The sequence below is a fragment of the Budorcas taxicolor genome, chromosome X (genome assembly GCF_023091745.1).
Source record: "Budorcas taxicolor isolate Tak-1 chromosome X, Takin1.1, whole genome shotgun sequence".
NCBI lineage: Eukaryota > Metazoa > Chordata > Mammalia > Artiodactyla > Bovidae > Budorcas > Budorcas taxicolor.
In genome coordinates this window covers 103,243,753-103,256,042 of record NC_068935.1, presented here as the reverse complement: position 1 = coordinate 103,256,042, position 12,290 = coordinate 103,243,753, and the positions used below count along the sequence as shown (strand labels likewise).

Genomic DNA, 12,290 nt, shown 5'->3' with positions numbered 1-12,290 from the left:
TAGGAGAACAGCAAGAGTGGGATTAATTTTCAATATAAACTATTAGACTCTAAACTATAAGAACACACAATTGAGCTATCATACCAATATCTCCAGGGATTGTGGCCTAGGACTCTACATTAAAAAAAAAAAAAATTTCACAGTTGAACTGATGCTCAAAGCTTCTCAATATTCACTGATAAAGGCTACTTTTAAAGTTCCCAGAAACTCCAAATAGCGAACAGGACTCTCTTGAGTACCTTCCACCTTACTCATTACATTGTAAGGAAATAAAAGGACATTTTATCATTTCATATACATAGGCACAGAACTTCTAGCTCCTTCAGAACAAAGCTACAGAGATGATGAATTACTACTAGAAGTAGTTACTACTACAGGGAGTAGTAACATGGCTACTCATAAAATTTAAACAGGAAATTGATGCTTTCCCTCATTATTTCCCTCTCAAAGGAATTGTTTTAGGGATCCCATTTATATTTAGTAATTCTGCAACACTAAAGTCCATTACCTTGAGTCCTGGTGCAGGATAAAAACCTTCAACTAACTTGCTATTATCGAAAAGACTATAGGCCCCATCCCGTATTGCCACAACACCTCGACTTCGGCAGTATATATCAATGCAATACATGTTCCTGAAGGCCAGTCGGATGTGGGTGGACGACTGTGGTAGGATGGAGAAGCACTGGTAGGCAGTGTTGGTTCTCTGGGTCAAGCCCAACATCGGCACAGTGGGCAGTTTGTTGATGGCATTCAACGGTGCCTGAGTATCAAACAGTACCTACAAGGAACAAACACAGTGAGAGCAGCCAGTTTCTGTACAGATGCTAAAACCTCAGAATCTTCAAGGTAAAAATCATCACAATGAGACAATCTCCTTCTGGCACATTCGGTAAAAACGTTCATCATTAAAGATGAATTAAGTCCACATGATTTTTTGAGGAGTTTTATATGACACACAGAGTCTTATTTTTAAACAGAAAATAAAGTTAATTACCTGTAATAACTGAACCACATTTGGTGTTTTGTTGAACATTTCTTGAAGCTGATGGAGAATGGTATTGTGACAGTTACTGCATCCTGAGTTTGGACCCACAGTTCCCAAAGAAATGTGAAATTTCTGATGAATGGAATTCCACTGGATACTAATCTAAATCAAAAAGATTATGTTTCAGAAACCAAGAAAGGAAGATACAAGGAGAAGAAAAAATAATCTTTAAACACTAAGGCAAAATGCCAAAGATCTAAATAAGGTCTTTTTGGGAAGCAACTTGTTAAGATTAGACTCTGTAAATTCCGGATGTGCTGTCACTATGGATCAGTACATTCACTGAGCGTGTGTGTTAGCCCACTTCTACTAAATTTCTGATATTACTTTATGTGGAAGAGTTCAGAAAGAAACTAGATAGCTGAAATTTGTATACTAAATTTCTAGGACTTTACATATGGGGTGGGGGAAAAATAAGAACTACAGATTATGGGGAATACCTTCAAGATTAATATAGGATCAAATAATGTTAACAATCATGTGACTAAAAGCGTAGACATACCGTACTGTTCAAGACCATTTGTACATAATCTTCATTATAGTAATCACGCTGCTAAGTAGATTTGAAATCAGTGAAGAAAGAAACACAAATACCAAAAGTACATTACGTTGCCAAAACTCTTTATGAATACACACTCTTAAGAGGGTATAATTTTTGTTTTCAATTTTTAAGAGTTAACCATTACAAAATACTATAACAAAGTATTTAAAAATATCATTTTATCCCTAATTTTTACTTGTAGCCTCAATTATTTCAAGGAAGTTTTCATAACTATTGAGTTCTTGATTTTTTAAAAAGACTTACAAAAGGAACTTTAGTTTTAAGTAATTCATAAACTTACTGAACTTCCCTTGGTGGTTCCGTAACACAAGATAAGTTTTCGGTAATTATAAACACGAACTTCTGAGAAAATGTTTAGATGAGTGGGTATGTCTAAACAGAAAGAAAACAAAAAGGAATTTAAGATTATACATGCAAAACTTTAAAATATATATGTGAAAAAGAAGAGATCTTGGTAATATTATATGCCTAGATAGAAAGGTCTCTCTCTTTTTTTTAAACTAGGTTATAAAGAAAGAGAAATAAAACAAAAAAAGATCAACAGCATAAATAGTTAGTAGGCTCAAATTTCCATTTAGACAGACAGGGGCAGAGCTGGGCAGTGGGGGAGATGTACTGAAGCACAGTGGTTCAGGGGTTCCAATTCCAGCCCTGTCTTTTACTAGCTATGTGAACTTCAGCAAGTTTCTTAAGTCTCTGATTTGTTGTCTTCATTTCTGACACGAGGAATGGTAAATTACTTCCCTCATAGGGTTACTGTGAGGAATGAATGAGTTAATACAAGCAAAGTTGTTACTACATTTACGGCACCTAATAAATTCTCAATAAGCACTACTATAATCTTGTATACCTTTGTGTAAATATTTCTGAATATATACAAATTGTAACAGTAGCTGTCTCCTGGGGAAGGAAACTAAGTCGGAGGTAAAACAGAAAACTTTTGCCTCAGGATTTTTTTTTTTAACAATGTACATGTTTTACTTCCTCCAAAGGCATTGGCACAGGGAGGGATACCTGCCCTCCCCCACAAGATGATCACTTGTACCTGGTAGAGAACGTGCAAATTCCAACACACACTCATATAATCGTGCAATGCTATTCCAATCATTAAGGAACATTTCAACCACTTTTCTACCACCAACAGGTTCAGACAACAGGTTTTCATATGTCAGATAAACATGCCGGGATGGTCCTACAAGATTAAGAGAGAAGATTAATAGGAATCAATACTAAAAAAAAAAAAAAAACCCAAAAAAACAGAAATAGAAACATGCAAAGACAAAAGTGTGTGAAGCATCTCACCTTGTTCCCTGGTAGAAGTGCCATTAAGTGGGCAATTTGCAAACACTAGCTCTGCCACCCACGTGCGGTTATTTCTGCCTTGTAATCGGAAAGTGCAGTCAAGGAGAGAGCGGTCCAGAGCCTTTTGGGTTTCCTCATTTACACCCTTACAGGGAGGAATTCTGGTGATGAAAGATAGCATATGAAGTGTACTCCACATCACAGAAAGACAAAAGCACAATTTACACAATGACAGGCAGGGTATCACAGTAGAGCTTCAGTTCAAACTCTACTACGAGGTACCTTCTGCAAGAGGAGGAAGCAATTCACAGCAATTCACAACAATTAATAGCATTTAACCCACTTTCATTCCTATCAACGTGGATTAGGACTCTCATTTTAATGGTGATGTTTGCCTTTGTCGTTAATCTGGTTATTAGAAAAGACCACAATTTCTCAGAAAATCAAATATGCTGGCTTTCTACGAAATCTACCTAGAATATCCTCAAGGAAAAGTTAAGGAGAACAAAATATTTTAAGACCAGACTTTGAAGGCAGCATGATCTAGTGAAAAGGACAAGGCTCTGGAATCAGGCACCTGCATCCTAATTCTGGCTCAGCCACATTCACCCTCTCTGAATTTGTTTTGCAAGTATAAAATGAAGATACATAATTACCTTCTGGGTCACTGATTTTAAAACATGATGAAACATATATATAAAGTGCTTACAGTGGTTGGTTCAGCAGGTATTCAGATATGTTAAGTTTCTCCTTGCAGTAAAACCAAGTCTTAATCACTAACCACCATGACAAAATTTCAGGTTCATTATCTCCCCCGCCTAATTATTTCATTATTTCCCCTCCTCCACTGTAGAGGCAACTCATTGTGATGGAGCTATTCATGTATAAATTCATTTACCATACATACTGTCTCTTATATATACCACATATATAAGAGGAATGTATTAGCTTTGGTGTTTTAAAATACCCATCTATCTCTTCTCCTCTTGCAGCTTTATGAACTATTTTGTCATAAAACATTATGAGGTAATATATTTTAGCAGTTTTTTCAGTACTGGATGAAATAATGAGATAATATTTAATTACACACTATCCTTTAACTCATAGGAAAGAAAGAGGAGTTAATCAGATTTGATATAATTATTATCAAAATCTAAGGCAAAAAACAACAAACATAACTAGAAATATGGAATTTAGGTTCAGGCCTCTTAAAAACACCTAAAACAGGACTCCTCAATGTCAGCAATACTGACTTTCTGGGAGGGAGAATTCTTTGTTGTTGGGGGGCGGTTGTCCTGTGCAGCCTTGGCCTCTATCTACCAGGTGCCAGTAGCATCTCCCACCCCTTCTCAGTCAATAATAACCAAGAATATCTCCAAACATTGCTAAATGTTCCCTGGCAGGGAAAATTGTTCTGAGGTTGAGAACCACTGACCTAGAATAAACAATTTAAGAGAGCAAAAAGGGTGGAAAGTTTGCTCAAGAGCTCATAACCAGGCACTGCAAGCATGCTGCTCTCGAGACTTGTGTCATCTGTGTGGTGTGATCAAGGCTCTTTTGAATCTGCACAAGGCAACAGCTCCATGAACCAGAGCAGCCTAAGGTGTTTACCATGATATTTTCAGAAATACAGCAAGGAGACCTGCTCAACAGATTTTCATGGAGATAAGTTGAAGAACAGACTACATCTTTAGCAAAAGAGGAGAAAAATGTGCTCAGTTTTAAAGCTTTGGAGTATCTACTCATATTTCCACTTAATATGAAAATACCTAGGACTAAAAGCTTAAAAGTTTCTGAAGATTAAATGTATTAAAGCAATTACTTAATAATTAGATCTAGACCAGATTTTAATAAAATCATATTTAGACATTATTTTTTTCCTTCTTCACACCTATGAAGAAAATACCCCCAATAATGGACATCATGTGCCAGACAAACAGATCTCTTTATCTGTTTCTATATATTTTCCTAAGTTTTAAATAAAGAAAACAATAGCCAGGATATAGTAAAAACTTTCTTAAAAATTACTGTGAAAGGAAAATTTAAAAATATGAAGTGCTTTCTTTCTAGGTAAGGACTATAATGAATTCTCTTGAGCACAAGAAGAAAGGGGACTGAAATTTCTTTCATAAAAATGCTGAGAGCAGGACATTTTAAGATTGCTGTAAAACATGAAAAAATAAGAGAACACAAATGTTATCATCTATTAATCTGCAATTGTCAAGAAGAGTAAAAAGAAACACCCCATATTTTAGGCAGCAGTAATATAAAACCAAAGGCAAATAAACTAAAAGTATTACATTTCCTTTTGATGTCTATTGTAAAACCAGCTCGCTCTCTAGAAATCATTTTGTGGACATGGCACTATGGTAGCCAGGCAGGGCAGCTTTTCTAGTTCTTCAACTCTTTATCTAAAGTAAGCACCACGACACGTGGGTGGAGTGCATGCTATCTGCTAGACCTTCCCATCTTCCACAGGACAAACTGATTTGCAAGCAACAAACTGGTTACAAATTGATTCCTGCTGGCTCAAACTGCAGAGCCGTCATGTCTTGGTAGACAGAGAAATTCAATAAATAAAAATTGCTTCTGTGGTGTATATTATTAAGCAACATCTAAGAAACAATACAAATGCAAAAAAGAAAACTGCTTTCTGCACCAAAAAGGCTGACCTTTTAAAAATGGCATTTGAGCTTTGCAAGCCCATCCTGGTCAACTCATAAATCACACATGCTGCCTTAGTTTTCCCTCTAAGCATCCACTGGCCCCTAGTCCTCTACCCATTTAGAACCAAGCCCTCTGCACATCTCCTACCATGTACTTTTTCCCAGTGATCTAAGTTACTATCCCAGTTTAATTACTTCCACCTTGGTAGTGACTCATCTATTTCCCCTGCCCAGACCTGTCACCTGAGTTTGAGACACATCCTTGCCTGCCCAAAGAGATGTCTAGACACCTCAAACTTAGCAAAACCTCTTCAAACTCACATCTTCATTCCCTTGTCTCAATAAACACCACCACCGTCCATCATCTGCCCAAGATAAAACTAAGAGTCATCTCTGCCACCTTCTATTCTCTCTCTCTCTCTTTCAGTATCACTTATAAAGACTTCATCCCCTAAGTCTTTATGGAACTTGCCCTGGTCCAAGCTACCAACAACTCTGGTGTGAACCATTTCAGCAACTGGTTTTTCTACTTCAGTGTTGTTCCTCTCCCATTTATTCTCCATGTTGCTATCAGGGCGAGCTTTCAAAAAAAGAAAAAAAAAAACACCTATCGAATGATGTCAGTTTCTGCTTAAAACCATCTGATGGCCACTTACTGCCATTCGGATAAAGTGAATTCCTTAAGGACATTTACACCAAGGCCCTATAGGATCTGACCCTTCCTGTGTACATCTGCAGGCTCATCTCCCCTAATTCCTGCCATGCCCTACTTCTTTCAGTTCCAGGATGCCGAGCTTTCTCTCCCCTCTAAGCCTTCATTTTAGCAGTTACTCCTTCTGGTTGGGACACCCACTCCCAGTGTAGCTCCCTTTCCTCTGGCTAATTCTCACCTTTCCTTCAGTCCAGGTACAGCTGGTACTTCTGTGGGGATACCCTTCCTGATTTTCAAACTAGCCCAGATCCCCCTGCTATGTGAACCCACAGCATCCTGAAGGGCTCTATCAGAATTCAAGCCTGACACATATACTCAGAAAACATCTGCTGAATGAAGAAAGAAAGCCAGGGGAAGGACATCCTAAAATACCAACAGGTGCTGGATGCCCACTTCGCAGGTAAAAGAGAATCCTCTCCTAGACTGTGTAATTCCATACAGAAACCTGTGACATCCGCAGATTCTGAACTCTGCTTCATGCTGACTCGCAGGAGTAGCACTGGCGATATGGCTGCAGTGTGTGGCACCATATCAGACGCATGACAGGGACTTACTTCAGTAAGCGAATTGCGTGGCTGAAGCCATCACCTTCCATTTGCACTCCTTGATGTGGAATCTCCAGATTGGACAACTGGAAAGAGAAAGGTACAGTTATATGAGACCACTTTTCTAAGTACTATTGTCTCTCTTCTCATGGCATCTGTTCTAGAGTCGTGAGCATTGTCCCCCCTCATCTGATTTCCTGGGGAACTAAGTAAGACTGGTTTCCTTGCATGATGCAATTAACGTCTATCTGAAAACAAAGTATGAGTCATAGCCACATCTCATTTTTAATCACAAAAAGTATTTTTCAGTTTATAACTTTTCTGGAATACATTTTTTTAAATAACTATTTCCTCTGTGAAACTCGAAAAGAAAAGATTTTCAGTTGATGCATTTACCCAGAGACCCAGTCAGTGGAACTACAGGTTATTTGGGTATGCTGGGAAGTCATTCTAGTCACCTAGCAGAGGAACACACTTGCCTTCAAGCAGATATTTCCAGGTCTTCTCTGACAGACTATATATTTATATCCACCTTATCCCAGAAAGGATTTAAGGCAGCCTTAAGCATATCACTGAGCCCTGCTCTTTGGGCCTGGGAAGAGCAGAGGTGTAGAAAAACAGCTGCTGACCATGAACTAGGGCCCCAGATTCAAAAGACAGCAAAGTGTGGGAGAGCTCAAAAACACTGCCTCTGTTCTATGGATCACAAATATCAACATTCCTGCTAAGATCAGATTTAGTTATTCACATCTCAGTGTAAATTACCTTAAGCAGAAAATGTGCTTGCTTTTGCCTTTATCATCTTTTTCAATGAGAGAAGAGAAAGTTTTTAAGAGCTTAACTGAGTTCAATAGAGTACTACAGAATGTTGAATAGCCTACATGTGCAACAGGTACAGGAACACAGAGAAGGAGAAAAGAGGCCAATACGCTTACAGGTGTCTATATGGGCACTACAAAGACACAAGCTTTTGCAACTTCTGGCCTGTGGGTAATGAGGATGAGAGCAGACAATGACTGAGGCATTCCCCCTGGGTATCATGTAGCCTCCCATTCCACTGCAAGGGAGTAACTGAATGACATTCATGTAATCCACCCACGGGTTGTGCTTGGTCACTCAGTCATGTCCAGCTCTTTGCGACCCCATGGACTGTAGCCTGCCAGACTCCTCTTTCCATGGATTCTCCAGGCAAGAATACTGGAGTGGGTTGCCATGCCCTCCTCTAGGGGATCTTCCGAACCCACGGATTGAACCCAGGTCTCCCTCATTGCAGGCAGATTCTTTATTGTCTGAGCCATCAGGGAAGCCCAATCAATCCATGTAGCATGATGAAAAACCCCAACAACAGAGTCAAATAGTTGGAAGCACAGACACTGTAGGAGCTCTGGACAGTTTCCAGACAAGAGGACACTCATCAGGCTCACAGTTGTAGCAGCTGGGACATCGAGGACATGAGTTTCTACTTTAGTCACCTATTTCTGGGCTTGGATTTTCTGGGCTACTGCTGCTCCTCAGAATTTCACACCTTATTTTCTGCCTTTAGATCCTGAAGCCCTATAAAGCAGCAACTGGCATACCATAGCTCATGGGCCAAATCTAGCCACTGCCTGTTTTGGTAAATAAAGTTTTATTGGAACACAGCCACACTCATTTGTTTAAATATCAACTATGGCTGGTTCACACTACAACAGCAGAACTGAAGAGCTAAAAAAGAGATGGACTGATGCTGAAGCTCCAATACTTTGGCCACCTGATGCGAAGAGCTGACTCAGTCAAAAAGATCCTGATGCTGGGAAAGATTGAAAGCAAAAGGAGAAGGGGATGACAGAGGACAAGATGGTTGGATGGCATCACCATCTCAATGGACATGAGTTTGAGCAAACTCTAGGAGATGGCAAAGGACAGGGAAGACTGGCGTGCTGCAGTCCATGGGGTCGCAAAGAGTTGGACAAAACTTAGTGACTCAACAACAACAATAAATGACCCACAAGGCCTAAAATATTTACCATCTGCCCCTTGATAGAAAAAGTCTGCTGATTCCTGCTCTAAAGCATCAGAGTGTTTTCAACAAGTCTTCCCAAGACTATTATCATCAGCCTAACAAACAATCCACTTCCACATTTCTAGGTCTTTCCTTCATCACCAATAATTTACAGAAGGGAGGAGTCTTACAAAAAGTAAAACTTTAAACTAGAGGGAAATAATTAAGATTTTCATGTATTACTTTTTAATTGTTGCCAATCCTTGGCCAAAGCCCTTTTTGGAAATACAAAAATGCAGGTTCTGTTACCTCCCTTTCCTTTCATGCTTGGGGATCATGCTGAATATCACACAATTGTGTACTCTTGAAAGACACTAACTGGGGCTAAGTCTATTGCTTCTTCCATGGGAAAAAAGTAAAAACTTAGTTTAATACTCTTTCTGACCTGCTTCTCACAAAGGAACCCAGTTTTATTAGTAAGCAATATGTAGAGCTTCACCAACTGAAAAATAAGCAACCCCTTTAACTATTAACCATCTCTTTAAAAAAGGTAAATAATGCTCCTTCGAGGTATACAAGTAAGGTTCTCAAAAGTTGTCTTTATTTTTTTTTTTAACTTGGAAGAATTTACTTCCCATTTCCACAAAGAACAGAAGGCCTACAATTTGGAATCAGAGATAAGTAATTTAATAATTTCATGGTATACATGTATACCATGAGATGTTGTGATTTCAACCCCAACCCTCCCCAAATAAATAAGATCACAACCATCTGGTTCTCCTAATGGAATTCATGTAGCTTTAGCAAGGCATTTAAAACATTACTCTTTGGGTACCCAAAATTGTTCCAAAAAATTACCTCCAACCGAAGTCCTACAAATGGCATGTTTGTATCACACATAGCGACAAAGTGAGCTAGAACTTTATTGAAGGCACGCATTTCTCCTGATCGTTTGGTTTTCTTGGATTCTACCGGACATACATCATCAGACAACTAGAATTTAAGTGAAGAACACAAGTGGGTTAAAAAAAGAAAAAGTATGTGATGCAATCAGTTAAGCACTTGGACTACTATAACAAAAGTCAAAGTTAACCAAAACAAACCTTAATTCATTCAACAAATGTTTACTGAGCAAATACTGACCTAAACACTGGAAATTTAGTAGTAAATATTATGTACTTAACCAGCTGCCTTGTGGGAAAGAGTGTACAATTAATTATTAATTAAAGGAGAAGCATTTTCAAGAATGTGTAAACATTTGTTACCTAAACCTTATTGTTGACCAGCCTCTTAAAAACCATACTTAATTCTTTCCCATTTAAAAATAGTTAAAAGAGTACAGCAAAGTTAATAGACACAAACCCTGGGCTCATTTCTGTTTGTGAACGTACCTTGCGCTTGGTACTGGTTCTAGGCTGTTTCCCATTTTTTGTACGATAAACTGATTCCTGGAGGTTTTCCTTAAACTGCTGCAGCAAGAGGGCCATGAGAGGGCTGTCTTCACGATCCACTGCATTCACAGACAAGAAGTAGTACTTGTACGACAGTTGTGTGGGTTTGTTGGGAACTTCCAACATCTCTACAACCTAAAAAGGTCCAAATCAGAAATGAGACTCAGAGACATAACTAACTGTTAAGTGTTGAATATTTTCCTCCTTGTATCAAGTAGGGCTCAGAATTAAGGACAAATCAGTCATGATCTCAAAAAAAGCACTGCAATTAAATATGTAATTTGTTTTCTAAAAAACAGATCAGACTAAAGAACAATGATGAAAAAAAAATGACAACTGTATCTCATACTTGGAAGGATATAAAAATAAACCCTGATTTTTCAACTGAAATATACAGTCACTATGAGGATGAGGATAACAAGAACATGAACAATAGTTAATACCGATGGAGTTTATCATGCGCCACGTACTCTCCTAGTGAGTGAAGTAAGTGAAAGCTGCTCAGCTGTTTGAAAGTTGCTCTGACTCTTTTGGGACCCCATGGTCTATTCAGTTCATGAAATTCAGTTCATGAAATTCTTCAGACCAGAATACTGGGGTGGGTAGCCGTTCCCTTCTCCAGGGTATGAAATTCAGTTCATGGAATTCTTCAGACCAGAATACCGGGGTGGGTAGCCGTTCCCTTCTCCAGGGTATCTTCCCAATCCAGGAATCAAACCCAGGTCTCTCGCATTGGAGGCAGATTCTTTACCAGCTAAGCCACCAGGGAAGCCCTATTACTCTCCTAAGTACTTGACAGATGTTAACACATTTAATCCCAGTAACTCAATGAAGTAGGGATTCTTATCTTCACTTTTCTGATAAAGTTAGGCACAAAAAGCTTAGATTAATTGTCAAAGGTCTCAGCGCTAAGAAGTGACAGACTCACGCTTTGATCCTAGAAGTCTGGATCCAGAGACCTTGCTCTCACTATAGAGGCTTACTATTGTCAAGGTCTACCTAAAATTTAAGAAGAGTCCCCTAAATACTTGAGTGAAAGAAATAAATGCCACTGTACAGGGCTCTTGACCAACACACACTTATCTGTCTCTGTTCCTGTCTCTCTCCTCTCTCTACCCTACACCTCCCCACATAGTCTCTTCAGGAAATTGTTTGGCCAACACCTAAGAATCAACACTGAGGAAATGAATTAAAAGTAAAATGGAACTTCACCTAAGATATATGGACGGCAAATCAGCAGATGAAAAGATATTCAATATCATCAGTCATCAAGGCAGCGTAAATTAAGACTACAATAAGATACCACTACACATCTATCAGAATGGCTAACTTTAAAAAAAAAAAATCGCAATAACAAGTACTGGCAAGAATGCAGAGCAACTACAAATTCTCACGTATTGCTGGCAGGAATGCAAATGGTCTGGCCACTTTGGAGAACAGTTTAGCAGTTTCTTATAAAGCCAAACATACACTTAGTGTGTGACCCAACATTCCCACTTTTACTTATCCAAAAGAAATCACCAAAAAAATCTATATGCAAATACTTATAGCAGCTTTATTCACAACTGCCCAAAACTAGAAACAATGCAGATGGCCTTCGACGAGAGGCTAAACAAACTGTGATACATTCATACCACGGAACACTACTTAGCAATAAAAAGAATGAACTATTGTAAATACAACAATATGGATGAAAATCAAAGGCATTATGCCAAGTGAAAGAAACGACTGAAAGGCTAAACTGTAGAGACAAAAAACAGGTCAGTGGTCACTAGAGAGAGTAGATGGAAAGTCTGATTATAGAGAGGAAGCATGAAGAATTCTAGCAGGTGACGGATAGCTTTTGTGTCTTACTAAGATGGCAGTTACAAAACTGTATGCATTTATTAAACTCCAGACACTTAAAAGTCTGAATTTTTACTGTGTGTAAATTATATCTTAATAAAGCCAGCAAAAGTAAAATAGCAAAGACATTTAAGGGCAATAAGACTTTCCTCTATTCTTCTTAAAGGCTATGGTAGTTTTC

At 38.5% G+C, this 12,290-nt stretch overlaps 1 protein-coding gene across 1 annotated transcript in view; it reads right to left on the bottom strand.

Moving 5' to 3' along the window:
• MED14 (mediator complex subunit 14) overlaps window positions 1–12,290 on the bottom strand; it is a 60,233-nt gene that overhangs the window by 19,292 nt on the left and 28,651 nt on the right. Inside the window, exons 14-21 of the mRNA XM_052663015.1 lie at window positions 10,205–10,399; window positions 9,672–9,806; window positions 6,842–6,918; window positions 2,910–3,070; window positions 2,653–2,799; window positions 1,888–1,979; window positions 995–1,147; window positions 509–778 (exon numbers count right to left, since the gene is read on the bottom strand). Coding sequence (XP_052518975.1) covers window positions 509–778; window positions 995–1,147; window positions 1,888–1,979; window positions 2,653–2,799; window positions 2,910–3,070; window positions 6,842–6,918; window positions 9,672–9,806; window positions 10,205–10,399 — 1,230 coding nt within the window. The remainder of the gene's footprint in view (window positions 1–508; window positions 779–994; window positions 1,148–1,887; window positions 1,980–2,652; window positions 2,800–2,909; window positions 3,071–6,841; window positions 6,919–9,671; window positions 9,807–10,204; window positions 10,400–12,290) is intronic.